The sequence below is a fragment of the Protopterus annectens genome, chromosome 1.part1 (genome assembly GCF_019279795.1).
Source record: "Protopterus annectens isolate FY-2018-M chromosome 1.part1, PAN1.0, whole genome shotgun sequence".
NCBI lineage: Eukaryota > Metazoa > Chordata > Ceratodontiformes > Protopteridae > Protopterus > Protopterus annectens.
In genome coordinates this window covers 1875218558-1875238041 of record NC_056726.1, presented here as the reverse complement: position 1 = coordinate 1875238041, position 19484 = coordinate 1875218558, and the positions used below count along the sequence as shown (strand labels likewise).

At 38.2% G+C, this 19484-nt stretch overlaps 1 protein-coding gene across 11 annotated transcripts in view; it reads right to left on the bottom strand.

The window, feature by feature from the left end:
- Positions 1–19484, bottom strand: part of LOC122812836 (protein 4.1-like) — a gene marked incomplete at its 3' end in the record, with an annotated part of 3376257 nt that overhangs the window by 446152 nt on the left and 2910621 nt on the right. For all 11 annotated transcript variants that reach the window (XM_044084885.1, XM_044084929.1, XM_044084895.1 and 8 more), the window contains 1 exon segment: positions 7907–8086. In XM_044084885.1, coding sequence (XP_043940820.1) covers positions 7907–8086 — 180 coding nt within the window.

Genomic DNA, 19484 nt, shown 5'->3' with positions numbered 1-19484 from the left:
ATTAGATGTCTTATTAAAGACAGTAATAAGTTTAATGGTAATGATCAGATTCTATTGAATGCTTTGTTAGATTTAATATTGTCCAACAATGTCTTTATGTATGACAACAATTTATTTTTACAACAATGGGGAGTTGCCATGGGCACTCCCTGTGCTAATACCTAAGCAAACTTAGTCGTCTATTATTGGGAATGTTTACATCTTTTCAACAATGTTGATTTTCAGAAGATATTATTATACAAGCGTTTTGTAGATGATGTTCTTATATTTTGGAAAGGCGCCATAGATGAACTTATGGCTTTCATCGAACATCTGGAATCTACCACATCTTTTTTCAGATTCACAGTAGAATATTCTTATAATAAGATAGATTTCCTTGATAATACTATCAAAAAGGATGAGCATGGCTTTTTACATACATCAATTTACAGGAAATCATGCTGGAAGAACACACTTTTACATTACAATAGCATGCATCCTAGGCATGTATTTTATAACATTGCAAAGGGTCAAGTTATTAGAATTAGTAAATTATGTAAAGATACTGATGCCCTATTAACACAAAGCCATTTATTAGAACAGATGTTCATAGAGAGGGGCTATGATTCAAAGATGATATCTTCTATAAAAGAATCCCTTATACCATCAGAAACACTGTATGACACTAGAAATAGGACTAACGATAAACAAGGTCCTTACAAACCCAGAAAACAAGTTGTTAGTTTTAGAACTAGATTCACCAGTGATAACAAATCTATTACCAGTATTATAAATAAGAATTGGCACATCCTATTGACAGATATAGAGATTAAGAAGTTAGTAGGAGAAAGACCTGCTTTTACATATACTAATAGTAAAAATCTTAAGAGATTATTATGTACAGAAAAGACTAATAAGACTGAAAAGAGAGCTATCATGAGAGGTTCCCATAACAAATTGGGTACATACCCATGTCACACATGTAACATGTGTTCATATGTTGCAACAGAGCAAGTTTTTGTACACCCAGCAATTGATTTTGAGTTTAAACCTAACTTTACTGCTAGCTGTGATAGTTCTAACTTAATATATTTAGCAGACTGTCAAAATTGTCAGGCTTTTTACATAGGAATGACAACAAGGCGTTTAAAAGAAAGAATTTACAACCATTTATATGATATAAGGAAAAATGATCAAAAGAATGCCTTATCTAAACATGTCAACAGTAACCCAGGACATGCTTTTAAGTTTAGAACATTACAGCTTGTCACACCTAGTAAAAGGAAAGGAGACACTTTTAATGAATTAGAAAAAATTGAACTTGGCTGGATATTACGTCTAAAAGCTCATTATTCACCTGGGCTGAATCAATACATCAGTATCAGGTCTTCGTTAAAAGAACGTAGTTTGAAGTAATTTATTTATCACTTTTTATCAGATGAGTTGAATTAATATAAATTTATTAGACTTGTTTTACTTGTATGAAGGTAGTATTAAATAAATATATATACAGCTTGTCATATTTAAGAGCTTAGAGTTTACATTTATAATCATATTTCATATTCATATATATTTTTATATCCTTATATTTATTTTGTATCAATGGGACATGTTTTACTTATATATGACTGACAAACTCAGACTTTATAAATAGACCAATAGACATGTTCATGGTTCTACACATATATTTTTTCATAGATTTGGGTTTATTTTATATTAGCATCAATGCTATGTAATCATTTTGACAAAATATTAAAAAATGTTTGTAACAAAATAAACGTTTGTTACAGCAAGAATTGAGACTATTTTGCTTGATTATATCAAGCTAATGCTAGGCATATATTTGGGTTTTAAAAATTGCCTTAAATCTAAATACATATATATTTTAATAAGTTTTTCTGAATATATTAAGATATGTCATGCTTAGGCACTTATATATAAATATTCAAGCATATATGTTTTCATGGATTTATATATATATATATATATATATATATATATATTTATATTTTCATTAAAAACTATGTATTGGATGGTTTGACAACATATACAATTGTAATGAGATATTTATGATATAAGATATATATAATTTAATATTTCAACACTAGGTTGACGTTATAGTAGATCATACATTATGCTACCTTATATTTGTTTATTATTATTCATTTGGGGACACTATTGACTGTTTCATGTTTCAGTATGGTCTTTTTAAAAAGTGTATACAATTTATGCTACTAGTATTTTAACTTCGCTTATCTAGCCTCTTTTAACTGTGGTAACTAGTTCAACTAGATTGATTGAATGATTTTAATTATTAGTTGATTGATTAATTAATTAGAGGATTTTTATGTATATAAGGATCATGGTCTTATGGATTCATTAGATCTGAAGAAGTGTACAGTGGTGTACGCGAAAGCACTCATCTCTAACTTTTGTCTGAATAAAGGAGTCTTTTTTACCTTCGTGGTGGTCGTTATCCTGTTTTGTTCCAGTTTATTTGAAATAGTCTGTACTGCATGGTTCTCTGCTTAATAAGATCACTCCTACTGCATTTGGGGATAGATTACACAAACAACTGCTTGTCAGACTTAAATGTTTTTTCCTTCATTTCTAGTCTGTTAAACAATTTCTTAAAGAGGAGGGGAAAAACATATACATTCTTATATGCATGTGCCCACCAGCTGTACTCTGACAATCTGGTAAAGCCTGAATTCTCAGCCAAGAATACCTTCAAATTATTAGCACTCTGGTGGAGCACCTACTTAATTAAAGTAACAGAGTGCTCTACTGGAGACAACCTCACGGTTCTTCCCCAAACAAGAGACATTGCATGTATAGGATAGTTTTTTTAGCAGAATGTTTTTTTCCAAAGGCACACTTTTATAGGTTCATAGGTAGGTACTAGGCTATTGGCCCAAGGGCCTAAGTAAGCCTAGCCAACAAGGTTCCCTGGCTTACGCCACCCAAGAAAGTTATTGTCCTTTGCCCCTGTCAAGCTGAGCCACAGAAGTGATCCCCGGGGTGTATTTCCTATTTTCCATCCACTCATCTTAGTAATTTTTCCAGGAATATCACTGACTTCAGAAAACAGCAATCCACACAATATGAAAATATTGGAATTCATTTGGAAGATGATAAAGTAGGACCTCTATAATTTATTCACAAAAATTATCCATACTTTAGCCTTGGTAACAGTGATAACATTTTACTGTTGAGGTATATCTACTAAAATTCCTTTTGATTCCATACTTACCACCAATATAGGGACCTGAAAGGGGATCGACATCAAATTTCATGAAAACAAAACCCAGTACAAATACATTTGCTGACTGGAATATATAAAGGTTATTAAAAGGCAATATCATTACTGGACACCTATCCTAAGGAAATACTACAAGAAAATGGACAAATATATGTAGTCAGGGTTTTCCATTATGAAATAAATCTCTTTCTTACTACAGAAGAGAGGTTAGGGTACCTAGTGTCATACTACCCCCCCCCCCATTCCATTATCATCATTAAAAACAAGTAATGAATAATGGAACTTTTTTTAAGATGAAATCTAGTTGCCTATTCCCTTTCATCAATGTATAAAAAGAAACTAAATGGAAGAATCCTGGGCTTGATATATATATATATATTTTTTTTACAAGTGAGATATACTAAATGCAGCATATGACTGAAAAGATTTAAAACTCTGCTATACATTTCTGACATAATCTTCCATCTGTGTGTATGTATACAGTAGTGGCTACAAAATGTCATTATTCAGCAAGAATTCTCAAGACTGGTCTCAGACTAGATAGTGCTCAGGGCAGAGGATGTGCCACCTTACTAATCCTGAGTCAAAATCCCCTTGCAGGCCTGGGGGTTTGGGGGGGGGGCAAGGTTCAAAACATTATGCAATTCATTTTATGCCTTATTTCTGAATAATTATTTCCTAACTGCTACCCAAGACAGATAAATATATGCCTCATTTATATGTGTGTGCATTTCCACAGATACAAAAATGATGATGTGCACACATGCACAAATTGTAAACACAAACAGCTTGCTTACATACAGACAAATAGAAGGAATGCTACTTCACCTATGCATGTCTTTGTGGTGCTGGTGGAAACCAAACCATCCAGATAAAACCCAAACAGACACAGGGATGATGTCCAGACTCCATACAGAAAGGCCAACATCCAAGAACTCAACCACACAACCAAGCAGTGTGAGAAGTCAATGATAACGGTTATGCCAGTGTGTCAGTGATCAACTGCTTTTACACACATCTTGCCAGACAAAGGACAGACACTTGTTTTGCATAATATTGATGTTTGACTGTGATAGGCGGTGACAAAATAATATATGCATTTCTGTTCTTCGATATACTGAAACATGCACACTTTAAGTGCATAAGTCACAGCAGTGATTATTCTACTCTAATTTAAGTAAATATAATACACTGTCTGACACTACTTGTGTCAAAGCAGTTCACTGACTGTGGTCAAACAACAGAAGGTTTAAAACACATTTATCCATAGACAGTTTCTTTAATTACCAATTATAAAGACTTTGGCTGTGTACATATCAGATTTTTGATTATTATTAAAAATGGCCACAGTAAATTATGCCATCTTTCTTCACACAAATCCACACTAGTCAACAAAGTTAAAGTAATAACTATTCAACTTCAAACAGCAGCAATATCAGTCTTTTTCATCCACAGATGGCCCCCATACCCAGTAATTATAGCCACTTTGTTGACTATGTGCAACTCAAATGTCCAATTGTGATAAAAAATAATGGCCTCTAATGTACTTTAGCTTTGTTTCTCATAGAACACATAGTAGCCTGCCAACCCTAGCAACCCGCAGAAGCAGCCATAGTTTTAGCTCTATGTTATAAAATATTTTATAGTTAATTAAAATGTTCTTTTTTTCAATTAATTGCTAGTTAATTTAGTATTACATCTTTTCTGGCTGTCTTCATGCTTCATTAGAAAACGAGATTTGTGTCCACTAATAATTATTTTTCTAGTAACCGGGGACATGCAAGATGACTGCATCCCTAAGCAATTGCCAATTTGCATTCCACTAATGTCAGCCCTGATAATTATGAACATAACAAAAAGCAAGAAAACAAATATTCACCAGGGAGTTGTAAAAAAAAAAACACAACAGCCCAAAATGCACAGATAAACAATGAACCTAAAACCTCAAAGATTTTAAAGGATTGTTTTCTTCCAACCTAGTAAAAATAACTTAAAACCCATATGTTTACTATCATAACAGGTGCATGCAAATGATGGCAAAAGTTAATTTCATATTTTAACAATACATGAAACCTCAGATGACATAGATCCAGGGAAAAAATTTGGCTTACAAATAAATTTGCTTTGTGAGACAGTGATTGCTAAATTTAATACGACTCCATTAAACTACAGAAAAGTTGTGTTTAAGACCACAATCTAAAAATTATCATGCATGCACATAATTAATCAAGGGAGCATAAAAATGTAACATTCATATTAATAGATAATATGGGAACTGTCCAGGTCTTGTAAAATACATGTAAGTGTGGGAGGATGAAAACTGGATCAAAAACTTAGTTGTGGGAGTATAAATAAATAAAGAGACTTTTGTGAGCATTCTTTAAAAAGTTGTAAAAGATTGTACAAAGAGGGGAAAACAAAGTGGTCCATCGGTGTGATGGCTTTTCATAAACTTGCTATTAACATGTGAAGAATTCTTATAAAGAAAACAGCTCCCCAAGCACAAGCAAAAGAAAACACTACTACTACACTTGAGGATTCATATCACTGTTACGTTACTACATCAGTAAGGATTACGAAAAACAATCTCTGACAACAGTATTACAAACTTGTCACATGGCAATTTGCTATTTTGCATATTTGTTTTTCATTCTATAAGCTCATCATCAGGAGATATTCTGAAGTGGTATTCTTCAACAGTTATTTATTTATTTAACATTTGATTACCGGGGAGGTCCGACTGGGCTTATCACCCATTTTCAGTGGAGGCCAGGGAGAAAATCTCCAAATCCAAGTAAATTAGCAATACAATACAAATTAAAAGCTTACAAATGTACATCATATAAAGTATACAAAGCTCACATTTCAATTAATTACAAATGAGCTCTGAACCATGATAAAAAGGTACATCATAGATGACACTAGCCTAGATTAACACAGCAACTACACCATACAGTGTGGAAAGTTGGCAAATAGCTTTAGTTGTAAGGAGACTTGTTGGGGGGGTCGAGATGCAAGAGGAGAAGAGGAGGTGACAGTTAGTTACTGGAAGGGGTGAGAAGGGAGACAATAGAAAGAAAGAGAAGATCTGGTTAATAAGTACATGAAATAGATACAGTAAAGGGCAAGGGGAAAAAAAAGGAGCAGCTGCTTTTGTCAGGCAGAGGTACTACAAGAACAAAGCCATTTGTCAGTTGTGTGCTCTGATGAGTTGCTTAAGGGGGTTGGTGGCATTAAGATGTGTTGGGGGATGGAGTTCCAAGCTTTGGAGATAGTACTGGAGCAAACAGAATTTCCAAAACTGTTATTTAATTACTTTTGGTAGATATTTGTCAGTAGATCTTAAAGTTCTATTTTTTTTGAGTACGGCTGAACAATATTTTGGAGTGATGGACATTTATCAGGTTGGTTTACGATGGTATGGACAGCTGTAATTTGACTGAGATGTAAGAGGTTGGGTAATTCTAGCCATTTTAGTTGGCGAAGGGCAGTACAGTGGTGGGAACTATGTGGTAGGTTTGTGGCGAATTTGACAATTTTATGATAGCAAGACATAAGTTTGTGAAGATAGAAGATGAATACAGTAAGGCAGAGAGAAGGTTGGTCCTGGCAATTACTTGGGTAAGTTGGAAGAGAATTTATTTTGCCTCTTCATGTTGGTCTGACAGGTAATTGTGAAACCAGAAGGCTATTTGAAATAGGTTTAGAAATGAGAGCTCATTCGGGAGTTTTTGGTGCGTTACAGTGTCAAATGCTTTAGACATGTCTAGGAAGATAGAGGCAACATGGTGTCCTTCGTTTATGAGATGGTTTATTGAGTTAGTGAAGCTTATGAAGGCAGTAGTTATATCTGTAACTTGCTTTATGTTTTTTTATGCTATCGACTGCTACTAGATTTACACCATTAGAAATGCATGCACAATATACTTTATACAGTGATAGCTATCTATTTAACCTTGCATTCATCAAAATAGAATTATTCAACAATGTCTTATCAACACTTCTTTCAACAAGATAAAAATATTAAAATTCTATAATAAAAAGTTACTGGGGATCACCCCCTGTATTATACATTAACACTGTATCTTTACACTTTTGAAAAAAGTGGAAACTACATTACTGTAGAAGCTGTAGTTAGTCAAGTACTGTAGATGAACGTTGCAATGAAGAAAAATCAATTATTCTAATAAATACCTTCAATGCTAATTATTATTCTTAATGTCTGGAAGCTTTCAGAAAATACAAAGAAACTTAAAACTGCTACCAGAGTTGCAATACAGTATCCTCACTCCATGGGACACTTTGTATGACTTAAGCAGTACTGCTGACTGTTAATGAACAATTTCAATATAGGTACGATTCCTTTAAATGTCAGTACAGTGGGCACAGCTTCACACAGACAAATGCCAATTATGTGCTTTACAACTTAAAGCGCAATCATTCATTTCCAGTGTTCCTGAACAAGCAACAATGTTTCCTGCTCAGAACATACTTAAAATTACACAATTGTATTAGGTGGTGGTAGAGAGAAATTGCATACAAAATGCTCTTAATATTTGCAAATCATACTGAAAGTTTTGTCTAAAAATTGTTTCAAGACTTCATTATTATGCAATATGACAAATTATATCATCATTTGCTAGCATTTTGTAGTAGAAAACTTACTCCTTCAATGCCTGTGTGGATCTGACCATTGACATTAAGTGTTCGGAAAGGTGATTGAGTGGAAAGACGTTTGTCCCACTCGTTGGGCCTTGGCTCTGGAACAGATTCCATAAAGTTCTTCTTGAGTTCGCTAATACTGGCATGATGTTTCATAATCTCATCTTGGGTTTTGTCCAAGTCCTACAGTGAAAATATATGATTGGATAAATATGAACTGCTTAATATGGCGACCTCTTTCTGGCAAGCAAATATCAGCATTGGCTTAAGAAATTCATTCATATCTGCCTAGTATATCACTGTCTGTTGGCTCTGATAAATTTATATTTTTATATTTAGACCCAACCGGTGCTGGAGTAAAGCCTTTGATACTACAGCAACCAATGCCCTACCTCTATTTACAGAGCAGCTTATCTGCAGTGTGGAAGATGATGAATATGAAGATATAAACAGCCTGTTTTTGCTTTCCAACCAAATAATTTATCAACGATCATTATTACTTTATTTCCATTTCAAAGAGATATCCACCTTTTCACATGTGTGCAGTATAGCTTTGTCACAGGTTAGTTAGTTACAGCTTGCTTGTGATCTGATAATCTGTTGGTATAACACTAATAACTTTTTGTATAGTACTCTAATAAATTTTAAACAAGAAATCGCATTTCAGTACAACTTTTAATTTACCTTTATAACCCCCATGCAACATTCAAGACAGCAAAATACAAAGGAATGTTAAAAAATATGATGATTCAGAATGTTTCAGTTTTGCTCTACCATCCCAGCAATACATAAAACATATAATCTATTTATTTTTTTAGTTTATTTTTATTTACTTGAATTGGGAATCTGCTCATTCAGAAACTGCACTTTAAAAGGAACACTCAGTGAAATATCTGAATTCCAATGGTAATTCTTCATTCTGGTACATTCTACACTATGAGTTAGGATGAGATAGGGCCAATACATCCAAGACAGGCACAGAATAGAGAGGGTAGGCAATTTGCACACCACTGTGTAGGCACTCGTGACGGAGACCTCCATCTCCCACCCTCATTTTAGGCAAAGATATACAATGACAGGAAGAGGTGTGCTTAGCTTTACAGGCCTTCATGTGCTGCTAAGTGCAGCATGGGTCACTACACATCACCTGTAACAATTTTACATTCACCAAAAGAAAAAGTACAGTTTTGTACCTACCATAAATATAGGTGTTCAAGTGTATACACTGCTGCAGTCATTACACTTGGGTTATCCTGCCATCAGGCGGTTCCCCAGTCGGCCTCAGTGCGACAGGGGTATATAAGATGCAGCCGATGCCATTTTCTTCAGTTTTTCTTGCCCCAGATGTCAGGTGCCTCTAAATAGGTAGGAATTCTAATTGCTAATAAAACATACATAAGAAAAGCAAAAAACAACTTAGAGCTACCAGCAAATACTCCCCATAGGTAGTAAGGGTAGAAGACATAGGTACGTACCAGCCAGTAAGAGGGGAAGGAGGGAGGGTAACCTGGACTGCAGCAGTGTATACACTCGAACATCTACATTTATGGTAGGTACAAAACTGTACTATGTTCATCGTGTTACACTGCTACAGTCATTACACTTGGGTAGAATCCCAAAGCTGAGGAAGGGTGGCTGGTTCTATAAGGCATTAGGGTTGGCTATAAGGCCCTGCAGCACTGTAGTGGTGAAGCCAGCTCTGGATTTAGAGTATAGAGGCAGATGGTAATGCTTGGTGAAGGTATGTACAGAACTCCAAGTTGCTGCTTCCAAAATATCCTTGGTAGGTACTCCCTTGAGGTAGGCAGTTGAAGTGGCTGTTGCCCTGGTGGAGTGAGATCTAATGCTGCTAGGTATAGGTTTTCCATGTTATGTGTAGCAGAAACGTATACAATGTCCTATCCATTTTGAAATCGTCTGTTTTGAAATGGCTTTTCCCTGTACTCCTGCAGCATATGCCACCAATAATTGCTCAGATTTTTTGAAAGCTTTGGTTTTGTCCAAGAAGAAGCGTAACTGCCTGTGAATGTCAAAAGAGTGCAGTAGTCTCCCCCCTTTATTCTGTGGCTTAAGATACAAAGTTGGCAGGTGAACAGCTTGGTTTAGAGCCACACTGGATACCACCTTTGGCATAAAAGTAGGGTTAGTTCTTAAAGACACCCTGTCCTGGTGGAAAATGAGGAAATCTTCCATTGCCATTAGTGCCTGTAATTCTGAAACTCTTCATGCTGATGTTATTGCCAGGAGCAGAGCAGTTTTCCAAGAGATATATTTTAATTCTGCTGTGTTGGCTGGCTCAAAAGGAGGTAAAGTTAGCTTCTCCAAAACAAAGTTGAGGTCCCAAGTTGGAGTAGGTGCTCTGCGGGGCGGTCTTATGTTTTTAGCCCCTCTGAGGTACTGTTTTAACAGAGGATTAGAGAAAATTGGTAGATCCGTGTTGTAATGGGCAGAGATGGCAGAGGCGTGGATCTTAATGGATGAGGAGGAGAGTCCTTTGTCCAGCATCTCAGTTAAGTATTGTAGTATCTGAGGAATGTTTGGGACAAGAGGGTCAAGGCTGTGAGCTTGGTTCCAGGCACAGAATCTCTTCCATTTATCTGAATAGGCTTTCCTGGTACTAGGCCTTCTGGCCTCCAGAATGACATCCATAACAGCTTTAGAGAGATGCATTGCTTGCTTGACTAAGGAATCTTCCATGCAGCTAGGTTTAAGGTCTTTAGCTGGCTGTGTAGTATTTGTTTGTTGTGCTGAGTCAGCAGATGTGGGATTTGAGGCAAAATCCAGGGTGGTTCTTGTGCTAAGCTCCTTAAGATTGGGTACCAGTGCTGGCGTTGCCAGTCTGGTGCAATCAGGATCATCTTTGGCTCTTCCTGCCTGGCTTTTATGAGCACCTTTGGCAGGAGAGGTAGTAGTGGGAAAGTGTATACTTGTAGGTTCTCCCTGCTGAATGAGAGGGCATCCACTTTCCATGCTTGTGGGTGGTAACTCCTTGTGCAGAATATTTGTAGCTGGCAGTTTATCGTGGATGCAAACAGATCTATGTCCAGGCTTCACCATTTCTGTGTTATCATTCTGAATATTTATGGATTCAACTCCCATTCATGGGGATCCATGATGTTTCTGCTTAAGTCGTCAGCTAGTGTGTTTTTTCTCCTGGCAGGAATTGTGCTTGCAGATGAACTTGAAGGTTTATAGCTGTGTTCCACAAGGTCATAGCTTGTCTGCATAGGGGGTAGGAGTGAGTGCCCCCTTGCTTGTTTATGTACCACATAACTGTGGTGTTGTCTGTCTTTAGTAGTAGTTGTCCTGGATGCAGCAGGTCCTTGAAAGCTATAAGCGCATTTTGTACAGCTAGCATCTCTTTTTGATTGATGTGAAGATGCCTTTGTTCTGCGGGCCACGTGCCCTGAATACATTTGCCTGCCATGTGTGCTCCCCAGGCGTAATCCGATGCATCTGTTGTCAGTGTTTGCCTGGTTGTGGGTTGTGTAAAAGGCTGTCCCTTGTTGAGGTGACAAGCTTGAGCCCACCATTGTAATTCCTGTTGAAGGCAAGGGATTAGTGGTATAACAGTTTCCAAACTTTGACAGTGTTGAGACCATACATTCTTTAGGTACCATTGTAGTTTCCTCATATGCAGTCTGGCATATGGAATAAGTAGTATGCAGGATGCCATGTAACCCAAGGCCTGCAGAATTTTTCTTGCAGGGAGTTGGGTCTTTGTTGCCATCAATTGAAAGTATTGAGTCAGTTGTCCTTGCTTGTCTGGCATGAGATAAGCCATCTGGGCCGTTGTGTTCAAGCTGGCACCCAGGAATATAATCTCTTGTGAGGGCACTAGTTTTGATTTATTTTCGTTTACTGTGTACCCCAGGCAACTTAATAACTTTTTTACAAATGCCAGATGCTTTAGAAGAATGTCCTTGCTCTCTGCTTGATTCAGGCAGTCGTCCAGATACGGATAAATTTGAATTCCTCTTTGTCTGCAAAATGCAATTACTGGTGCCAGGCACTTTGTGAAGACCCTGGGCGCAGCAGATAAGCCAAAGGGCAGTGCAGAGAATTGGTAGTGCACTGAACCAGCTATGAATCTGAGGTATCTTCTGCAGTTTTGTCTGATAGGGACATGCAGGTATGCCTCTTTGAGGTCCAAAGTCACGAGCCAAGCTTTCTTGCCCAGCATGGGAAGAAGCTGCTGTAATGTCAACATTTTGAATTTCAGAACATCCAGGTAAGTGTTTAGAGATGAAAGATCTAGAATGGGCCCCCAGGCTTTGTCCTTTCTGGGTACCAGAAAGTCTTGAGTAAAATCCCTGCCCTTGCTCCTGTGATGGTACCTTTTGAATAGCTCTCATATCCAGGAGTGCTGTAATTTGTTTTTGAGCCTCTGCCCATTGATTTGGTGGCAGATTTGGCATTCCTTTTAACTTTGGCAGAGTGTGAAAGTGGAACCTGTAACCTTGAAATACAATGTTGAGAACCCATTTGTCTTTCGTGATCATTTGCCAATTGTGGTAGAAGAGTGCCAGTTTTCGTCCCAAGGGTGCTGCCAAGAAGGATTTGTTTGGCAGCTGTAGTGGGAAGTCATTGGAGCTGCTTTTTATATGGTTGGGGCCTGTCTTCCCCTTTCTTCTGGCCTGATGCAACCCATTGTCGAGGCCTGTAAGGACCTTGTGTTTGACCTCTACCTCTTGGACGTCTGTATCTTCCCCTTTGAGGTCTGTCTGTAATTGGAAAGGACCAATTCTTAGTTGGCCAGTTTCTGCTAAATCTAGGAGGCTGAACCTGTAAGAAATCCTTCACCGTTTGCATAGATTTTGCCTTATCCTCTATTTTCTTTAATACATCTTCTCCCTTAACTCTAAATAACACATCCTGCTGCAAAGGTGAATCCAATAATTTTGCTTTAACATGATCTGGTAAAGTATGTTCTTTTAACTAAGCATGTCTTCTAATGACAGAGCCTGTAACTGCTGCTCTGCAGGAGGTCTCTAGAGAATCAAAACCGCATTGTAAAGTATGCTTTCCCACTTGTTCAGCTGCATGCAATAAATCCTGCATTTCTTTAAAATTAGGAGGATCTGTTTCTGGAAGCATTTTTTGTTTTAACTGAGACAGTAGAAATTGTTGATATTTTAGCATGTGAAACTGGCAATTTAAGGCTCTCATTGCTAAAGTTGCAGACCTATATACTTTCTTTCCCCATCTGTCTAATGCTCTGGAATCTCTGTCAGAGGGAACTGGATTCTTGGCTGATGAGGCCTTAACTTATTTGGGTCCCTGAGAAATAGTTTCAGGGTCAGCTACAGGGCTTTTATACAGAAATTTATGTGAGTCAGGGACTCGGCAATATCTGTCAGGTTTAACAGGGGCTGGAGGTAAAGAATCAGGATTTAAGCTGGATTCAGTATACACATCATCCACAATATCCAACACTGGCGGAATAGCAAGGGGTCTGTGTTGAGGTAATAAAAGGAAGTCTCGGAGCCTTTTCTTGGATTCTGAATAATTCTGGCCTTCCCAGTGGAAATGCTCCCTCATGGTATGTAGGGTTTCCCCAAAGGAGTAGTCCCTCAGGCGGTGAGGCTGATGGAATTGATTCCTCAGCATCAGAATCCTCATAAGGGGGTAAAGAGTATTCTAGGTCTGAGGATGAATCAGAAGAGATGGACACCTGGTCGGATGAGTCATAGTCTGCATCCTGTCTAGGCCTTTTACCAGGAGGGGGATGGGACCCCTTGATCAGAGTGATTAGGTCTTCGGCCATTTTGAGCATTTGCTTCTTAGGCATGGATGCCTGTCCTGGAGAATGCTGTATTTGTTTCTTTGACTTTAAAGGAGGCTTAGACTTAGCTGAGGGTTTAATGCTTAACAGAGTAGGTCTGAAGACACCCTCTGTAGCTGTGGGTTGCTCAGCTACTGCGGCTCCCTCTGAAAGGTTAGTTTCAGTAGGCTGAAGAACTTGTGCATCCGAAGGCCCAGCCATCTCCACGTGGGAGTCAGAGGCGGTTTGTGGTTCTACAGAAGCGGTCGTCAGGGGCTGCAAAGGCACCTCGCTGAAAACCGGAGAACCAGCGACTTTCGTCGTCAGTTTTGGGCCTCGGATGCCTATCCTTGTCTTTGCGCTTTTTGTGTATTCCGGTCGTCATAAGTTCCGACAGCATGGTATAATTGAATTTTCTACCAAAATAATGTCGGGCAAAATCAAACAGACGTTTAATAGTGCGCTTGTTAAACCTAGAACAAAACCGACAACCAGTGACGTCGTGGTCAGGGCCTAGGCATGGGATACAATAGGAATGGAAATCCTTATGAGGTATTTGCTTCCCACAAGAAATACAGTTATTAACCTTTACTAACATCGGTCTGAGGCAAGAAAAAGTTTCCCCAATGGGGTACTTAGCTTTGTAGAAGACTTTGGTTCTGGATTCGGAATGAAAATCTCAGGAGACGGCCGACCGGCACTTGCGAACTGCTTCTGCTTCGGGCACCGCACGTCAAGAAAGACTGAAGAAAATGGCGTCGGCTGCATCTTATATACCCCTGTAGCACTGATGTCAGGGAGGAGGCGACAGCATCTGACGCCGGACCAAGACTTTGGAACTCAGGCCGACTGGGGAACCGCCTGACGGCAGGATAACCAAAGTGTAATGACTGCAGCAGTGTAACACGATGAACATCAGCACATGTTCAGTCTCTCCCTCCAAAATTGTCAACACCAAAAAATAATTTTGTTACCAACTGTAGTTTGCTGCTCTCAGATCACAAAACTTACTCAATGAACCAGCAAACAAGCTACAGTTTCATGACAGGAAAAAAATGCCCAACAGAGATTGCAAATACAACTTAACTATAACTTAACTTTTAAATAAAGTCTCATAAACCAAACCAGCTCTATGTATGGCAGTCACTAAACTACAACCGGAAACATCTAAATCCAAAATACTTTTTTTCATCAAGAAACATTGAGTATTTTTATTTTTTATTTTATTTATGTATACATAACATGTATACATATACAACGGTTTATACATGGTTAAATAAACTAAGTTTGATGGGAAATCATTTAACAGTAGAAAATGAGCTTTTCTAAGAATCACATTCCTTAACTAATCACAAACATGATGCTCCTAGAAAGATACAAAGCTACTCACTATTAATAGTCCATGTTCTTTTAAACAAGAAACATCCTTAATGAATTATCACTTTAGGCAATCATATACTTATATCAATGAAGACAAACCATATTAATATATTTTCAGTTGCAAACACTATGAATTGCATAAAATCTTCTGTACAGTAATTGTCATTCAAACATTAATTTAATTTATTTATTTAACACTTGTTAACTGGGTTAATCCGACTGGGCAGCAGCCCCTTTTCAGTGGAGGCCCAAGGAGAAAAACTTCAGGCAGCACATGTAACAAAAGTAATCAAATGATAGAGTAAAAAATACATTTAAAGTTAACAAATGATAAAATAAATAGAGGAAAAAAAACATGCTAACATGTACAGTGACTTAAAACATAGAGTTCAAAGTTTACACACAGTACTAAGAAGAAAATTCAACTTCTGCCTTTCCTTAAACTACATTCCTCCTCCAAAACATTATTCTGAACATATTGTTCCAACAATTCTCATTTTTTTCTATTTAAACTGGGTCTTACCATTTTCTAAAGATCTCATTTCCAGTTCCTTTACCACTGCTACTATACTCACTACTTCTAATATGGTTGGTTTAGACTTTGATTTCCATTTTCTAGCAATTACTTTTTGGCAGCCACTAAAATTAAACTCAGCAAGGTCTTACTATAGCTAGGCAATTCCAATTCTGTATCACAGCTCAAAAAAATTAATTTCCGTAGTTACACCAATATGCTCACCCAGTATTTCTGACAGTGTAGTCTGCAGATAATTTTTAAAATATGTCAATTCATTATACTCCCAAAAAATATGCCCCAATTACCTAGCTCTTCTTTATCAGACCTCCAACATTATCTACCTGAGAAAAAATTCTTTGGTGTCTGCCTGGGGTATAAAAATACCTATGCAAACTCTTCCCAAGCAAAGATCCTACGTCTTCTACACCTCGTTGCATATTTGGGAGCTTATTACTGATCCAGTCTCCTTTCCCAATCCTTATTAACCTTCTCTGATTGATTTCTATAATTACCATGCAATATTTTATATGCCCTACCAATCACCCCTTTCTTAACAGCAGTTCCTGTTATGCATTCTACTAAAATTCTACCAGCACTGATCTTTGCTTAAGATATCCATATTCATTTCTCTTTACCTGTATATCATTTCAATCCATGATATGGAAGGCAACCTCCAGCCTGCAGTCTAAATGATTTGTGACCTCTTCCCATCCTATTACCTTTCCCCTCTCTAATTACTTGCTCACGATACATTTGCTACTTTGCCAGTTTTCTCTAGTAAATGCCAGTCCACTGTTGCCTATTCTTTGTACCCTTAACTGTAGTCATCCCTATCGGCAGAACCTCCTTTCTCCATTCATGGCTTAGTTCTTAGAACACTTAATGCTAATTTATGCATACAATATTCCATATAATTATTGTTATTCTTCTTAAGGATCTGCATCCAAAATCCCAGTCACTTATTTCTTGAGCATCCCCCCGTTTTATCCGTCATCCCTTTCCATTTTGAATTACAGCTATGCATAGGAGCCTTAACTGTGTAGTTCTGAAATACCCCCTTCAAATCAAGTAATCCTAAACCACCTTGTTCTACTAGAAGGATCAACATATCCTTCTTGACCCTTCCCCTACCAGATAAAATCCTTCATCTCTTTATTAACTGCTTTCCACAACTTCTCTGCTGATTGATAAAAATACGCCTGACCTGTGTATAAAGCTAAAAAACTAAAAACATTTTCACTGCTTGCATCTTCCTATCCATAAAACAGAGCTTCCAGTTTCTCAGTTTTTGTTACCTTTTGTTTCGTCTCTTCCTACATATCCTTAACTGCCATATCAAATCCTTTTTAACCAATACTTCCAAGTGCTTCATTTAATCATGTCCCTATAAATACCCTAAATATGGGTATTACAGAAATAATTTGAAGGTGGACACACACTTTACAGCTATTACTTTTGTTTTAGCGTCATTAGTTTTGTATCCTGAAAAGACATGAAAATGCCTTGGAATGTTCCACAACACTAAAATGTCCTTTTCTGGATTTATCAGAGGTAAAAGCCATATCATCTGCAAATAAGCCCAACTTTTCTTGATTAACATATCAATTATAGCCCTGAATTTCTAAGTCCCTTATTTTCTCTGCCAGTGTCTCTAAATATAATGCAAATAAAGGGAAAAGAAGACACTCCTGTTTTTTCTGTTCAAGCAGAATTTATCAGAGGCAAGTCACCACTAAACTTTTCACCTCCAAGTCCTCATACATCCCCTAATTAACCTTCCACTGTGGCGACCCCTAACCGGGAAAAGTGGAAAGACAACAACAATTTTGTCAAGGAATGCAAATGCTTCTGTTGCCACACTCAAAATCCTAGCTTCCTCTGTCAAATGGTTGTTTTGCTTTAAGACCCACCAAAAACATTGGCATTTCTTTACATTATGATTCCCTCTGGATCATTATTTTTTTTAATGTTGTCAAGTGTCTGCATCCCCTCCACAAAACCACACTGATCCATGTCTATCAACTTTGGCATCACCTTTGCCATTCTATAAACAAACACTTTATAATCATGGTACAGAATTGAAATGGGCCTATATGAAGCTAGATCTGATGAGTCCTTACAATCTTTAGGCATTACAGCCACCACTGCTTTTTTCAGGATGTTGGTAGTTCTCTTCACTTTAAAATGCTGTTAAAGAAAACTTTGCAGACCTTTCTCACTCTTCTCCCTCCTAGCTTCCAAATTTCCACAGGAATACCATCTACTCCTTGAGAACTTCCTGCACACTGGTTATACATCACTGTTTTTATCTAATCTCCTCCTATGCTAACAGTTAGTAATTGAACCTCATCTACTTCTAACCTTGGCATATTTAATTTTTCCATAAACATTTCCATTTGTACTTTTTCTTGATTTCCACATTTCATAGGCGTGTACTAGGCTAATGGCCTGGAGCCTTTACAAGTCTAGCTCACAGAAGTCCCCTGGGATCATGCCACCCGACATTAGTTCCCAGTGCCTCTATCCAGTACAGCCACTGCAGTGATCCCCGGGGTGAACTTTCTATTTCCCATCCACTAATCAAGATTTCTCTTGAAGAGGGCCAGTGAGGTGCTCTGCTGGACATGTATGGGAAGTCTATTCCAGAGCATGGGCAGTCTCTGGGTTATGAACCTGTCCCTCCAGCATGTTCTGTTGATTGTGGTAGTAAGGTTGAGATCTCTGGACCGTGTGGTGGGGAAGGATTTGGATTTCTTTAGCTGTAGCATTTCTAAAAGAACTGGGTCAGACATGGTTTTGTAAGTCAAGCAGAGATCTCCTCTTAGTAGACAATATGAGAGAGAGAACAGCAGGAGTTTTTTTTTAGTCTGTTTGTGTAAGGACATGTGTTTAAGGCCTAGGACCCTCTTCGTGAGGTACTCTTGTAGCCTTTCCAGCTGTTGCATGTGTCTAGTGAGGTACATGCCAAATGGGGCATTATATTCGATGACTGGCCTAATGAGGGAAGAGTAGAGAGAGATGACCTCTTTCTTCCTGGATGCAAAACCCTTGGTAATGTGTGTCACATAGAAGGACTTTCTGACCACAGTGGCACTGTGGTGGTAAGAGGAGAGGTTGCTGTCAACCTGTGTCCCCAGATCTTTTATAACGCCTTCAGTGTTCAGTGGGCACCCATCGATGTGGTAATTAGTGGGAACTGAGTTTTCCCAAAGGGGATGATGCATTTTTTGGCATTAAAGTTAAGGCCATGGTTTAGACACCAGTCACTGGTCTCAGTGAGACCTTTCTGTAGGATGTCTACATGACTTGGGGGGTTAATAATGGCTTTAAAACACAAAAGATACACCAAGGCAGGGAAGCAGATATAATCCAATTTTAATGTAAGCACTTTCGTCTTGAGGGACTATTTGGATGACTCCTTTTCTTAGCAGCTTTGCTATCTCTAGTGCTGCTTCTTCCCTTTCACTGGGTGGAACATCGGGTAGGTTTTTTGAAGGAACAGGACAAAGATCGAAGGGGATATGATAACCTCTGGTTATAATCTTTTGTACCCAAGAATCAGTGGTGATGGTTAGTCAGGCAGAAGGGTACAAGGAGAAATGACCTCCAACCACCTCCAGAGAAAAGGAGTTGGGCAGCTCTTCAGGAGTGCTGGTAGGATTGGCCAGGAAGAGAGTCCCTGGAACCCTGGTTACGCAGACCCCCTCTGCCCCAAAAGGGGCATCTTCCCTGCGAGTTTCCCCCTCTGCCTCCAGGGGAGAACTCGGCCTGTGTGTCACGGAAAGGACCCTGAGACTTCTTGAGCCACATCTTCCCACTCTTTTGGTTTCGGGGAAAGCATGTTGAGGGAAAGAATAATGGACACCTATGGCAGAAAGGGTCTTACCGTCTTATTCACATCTAGCCAGTGTGCTTTTAAC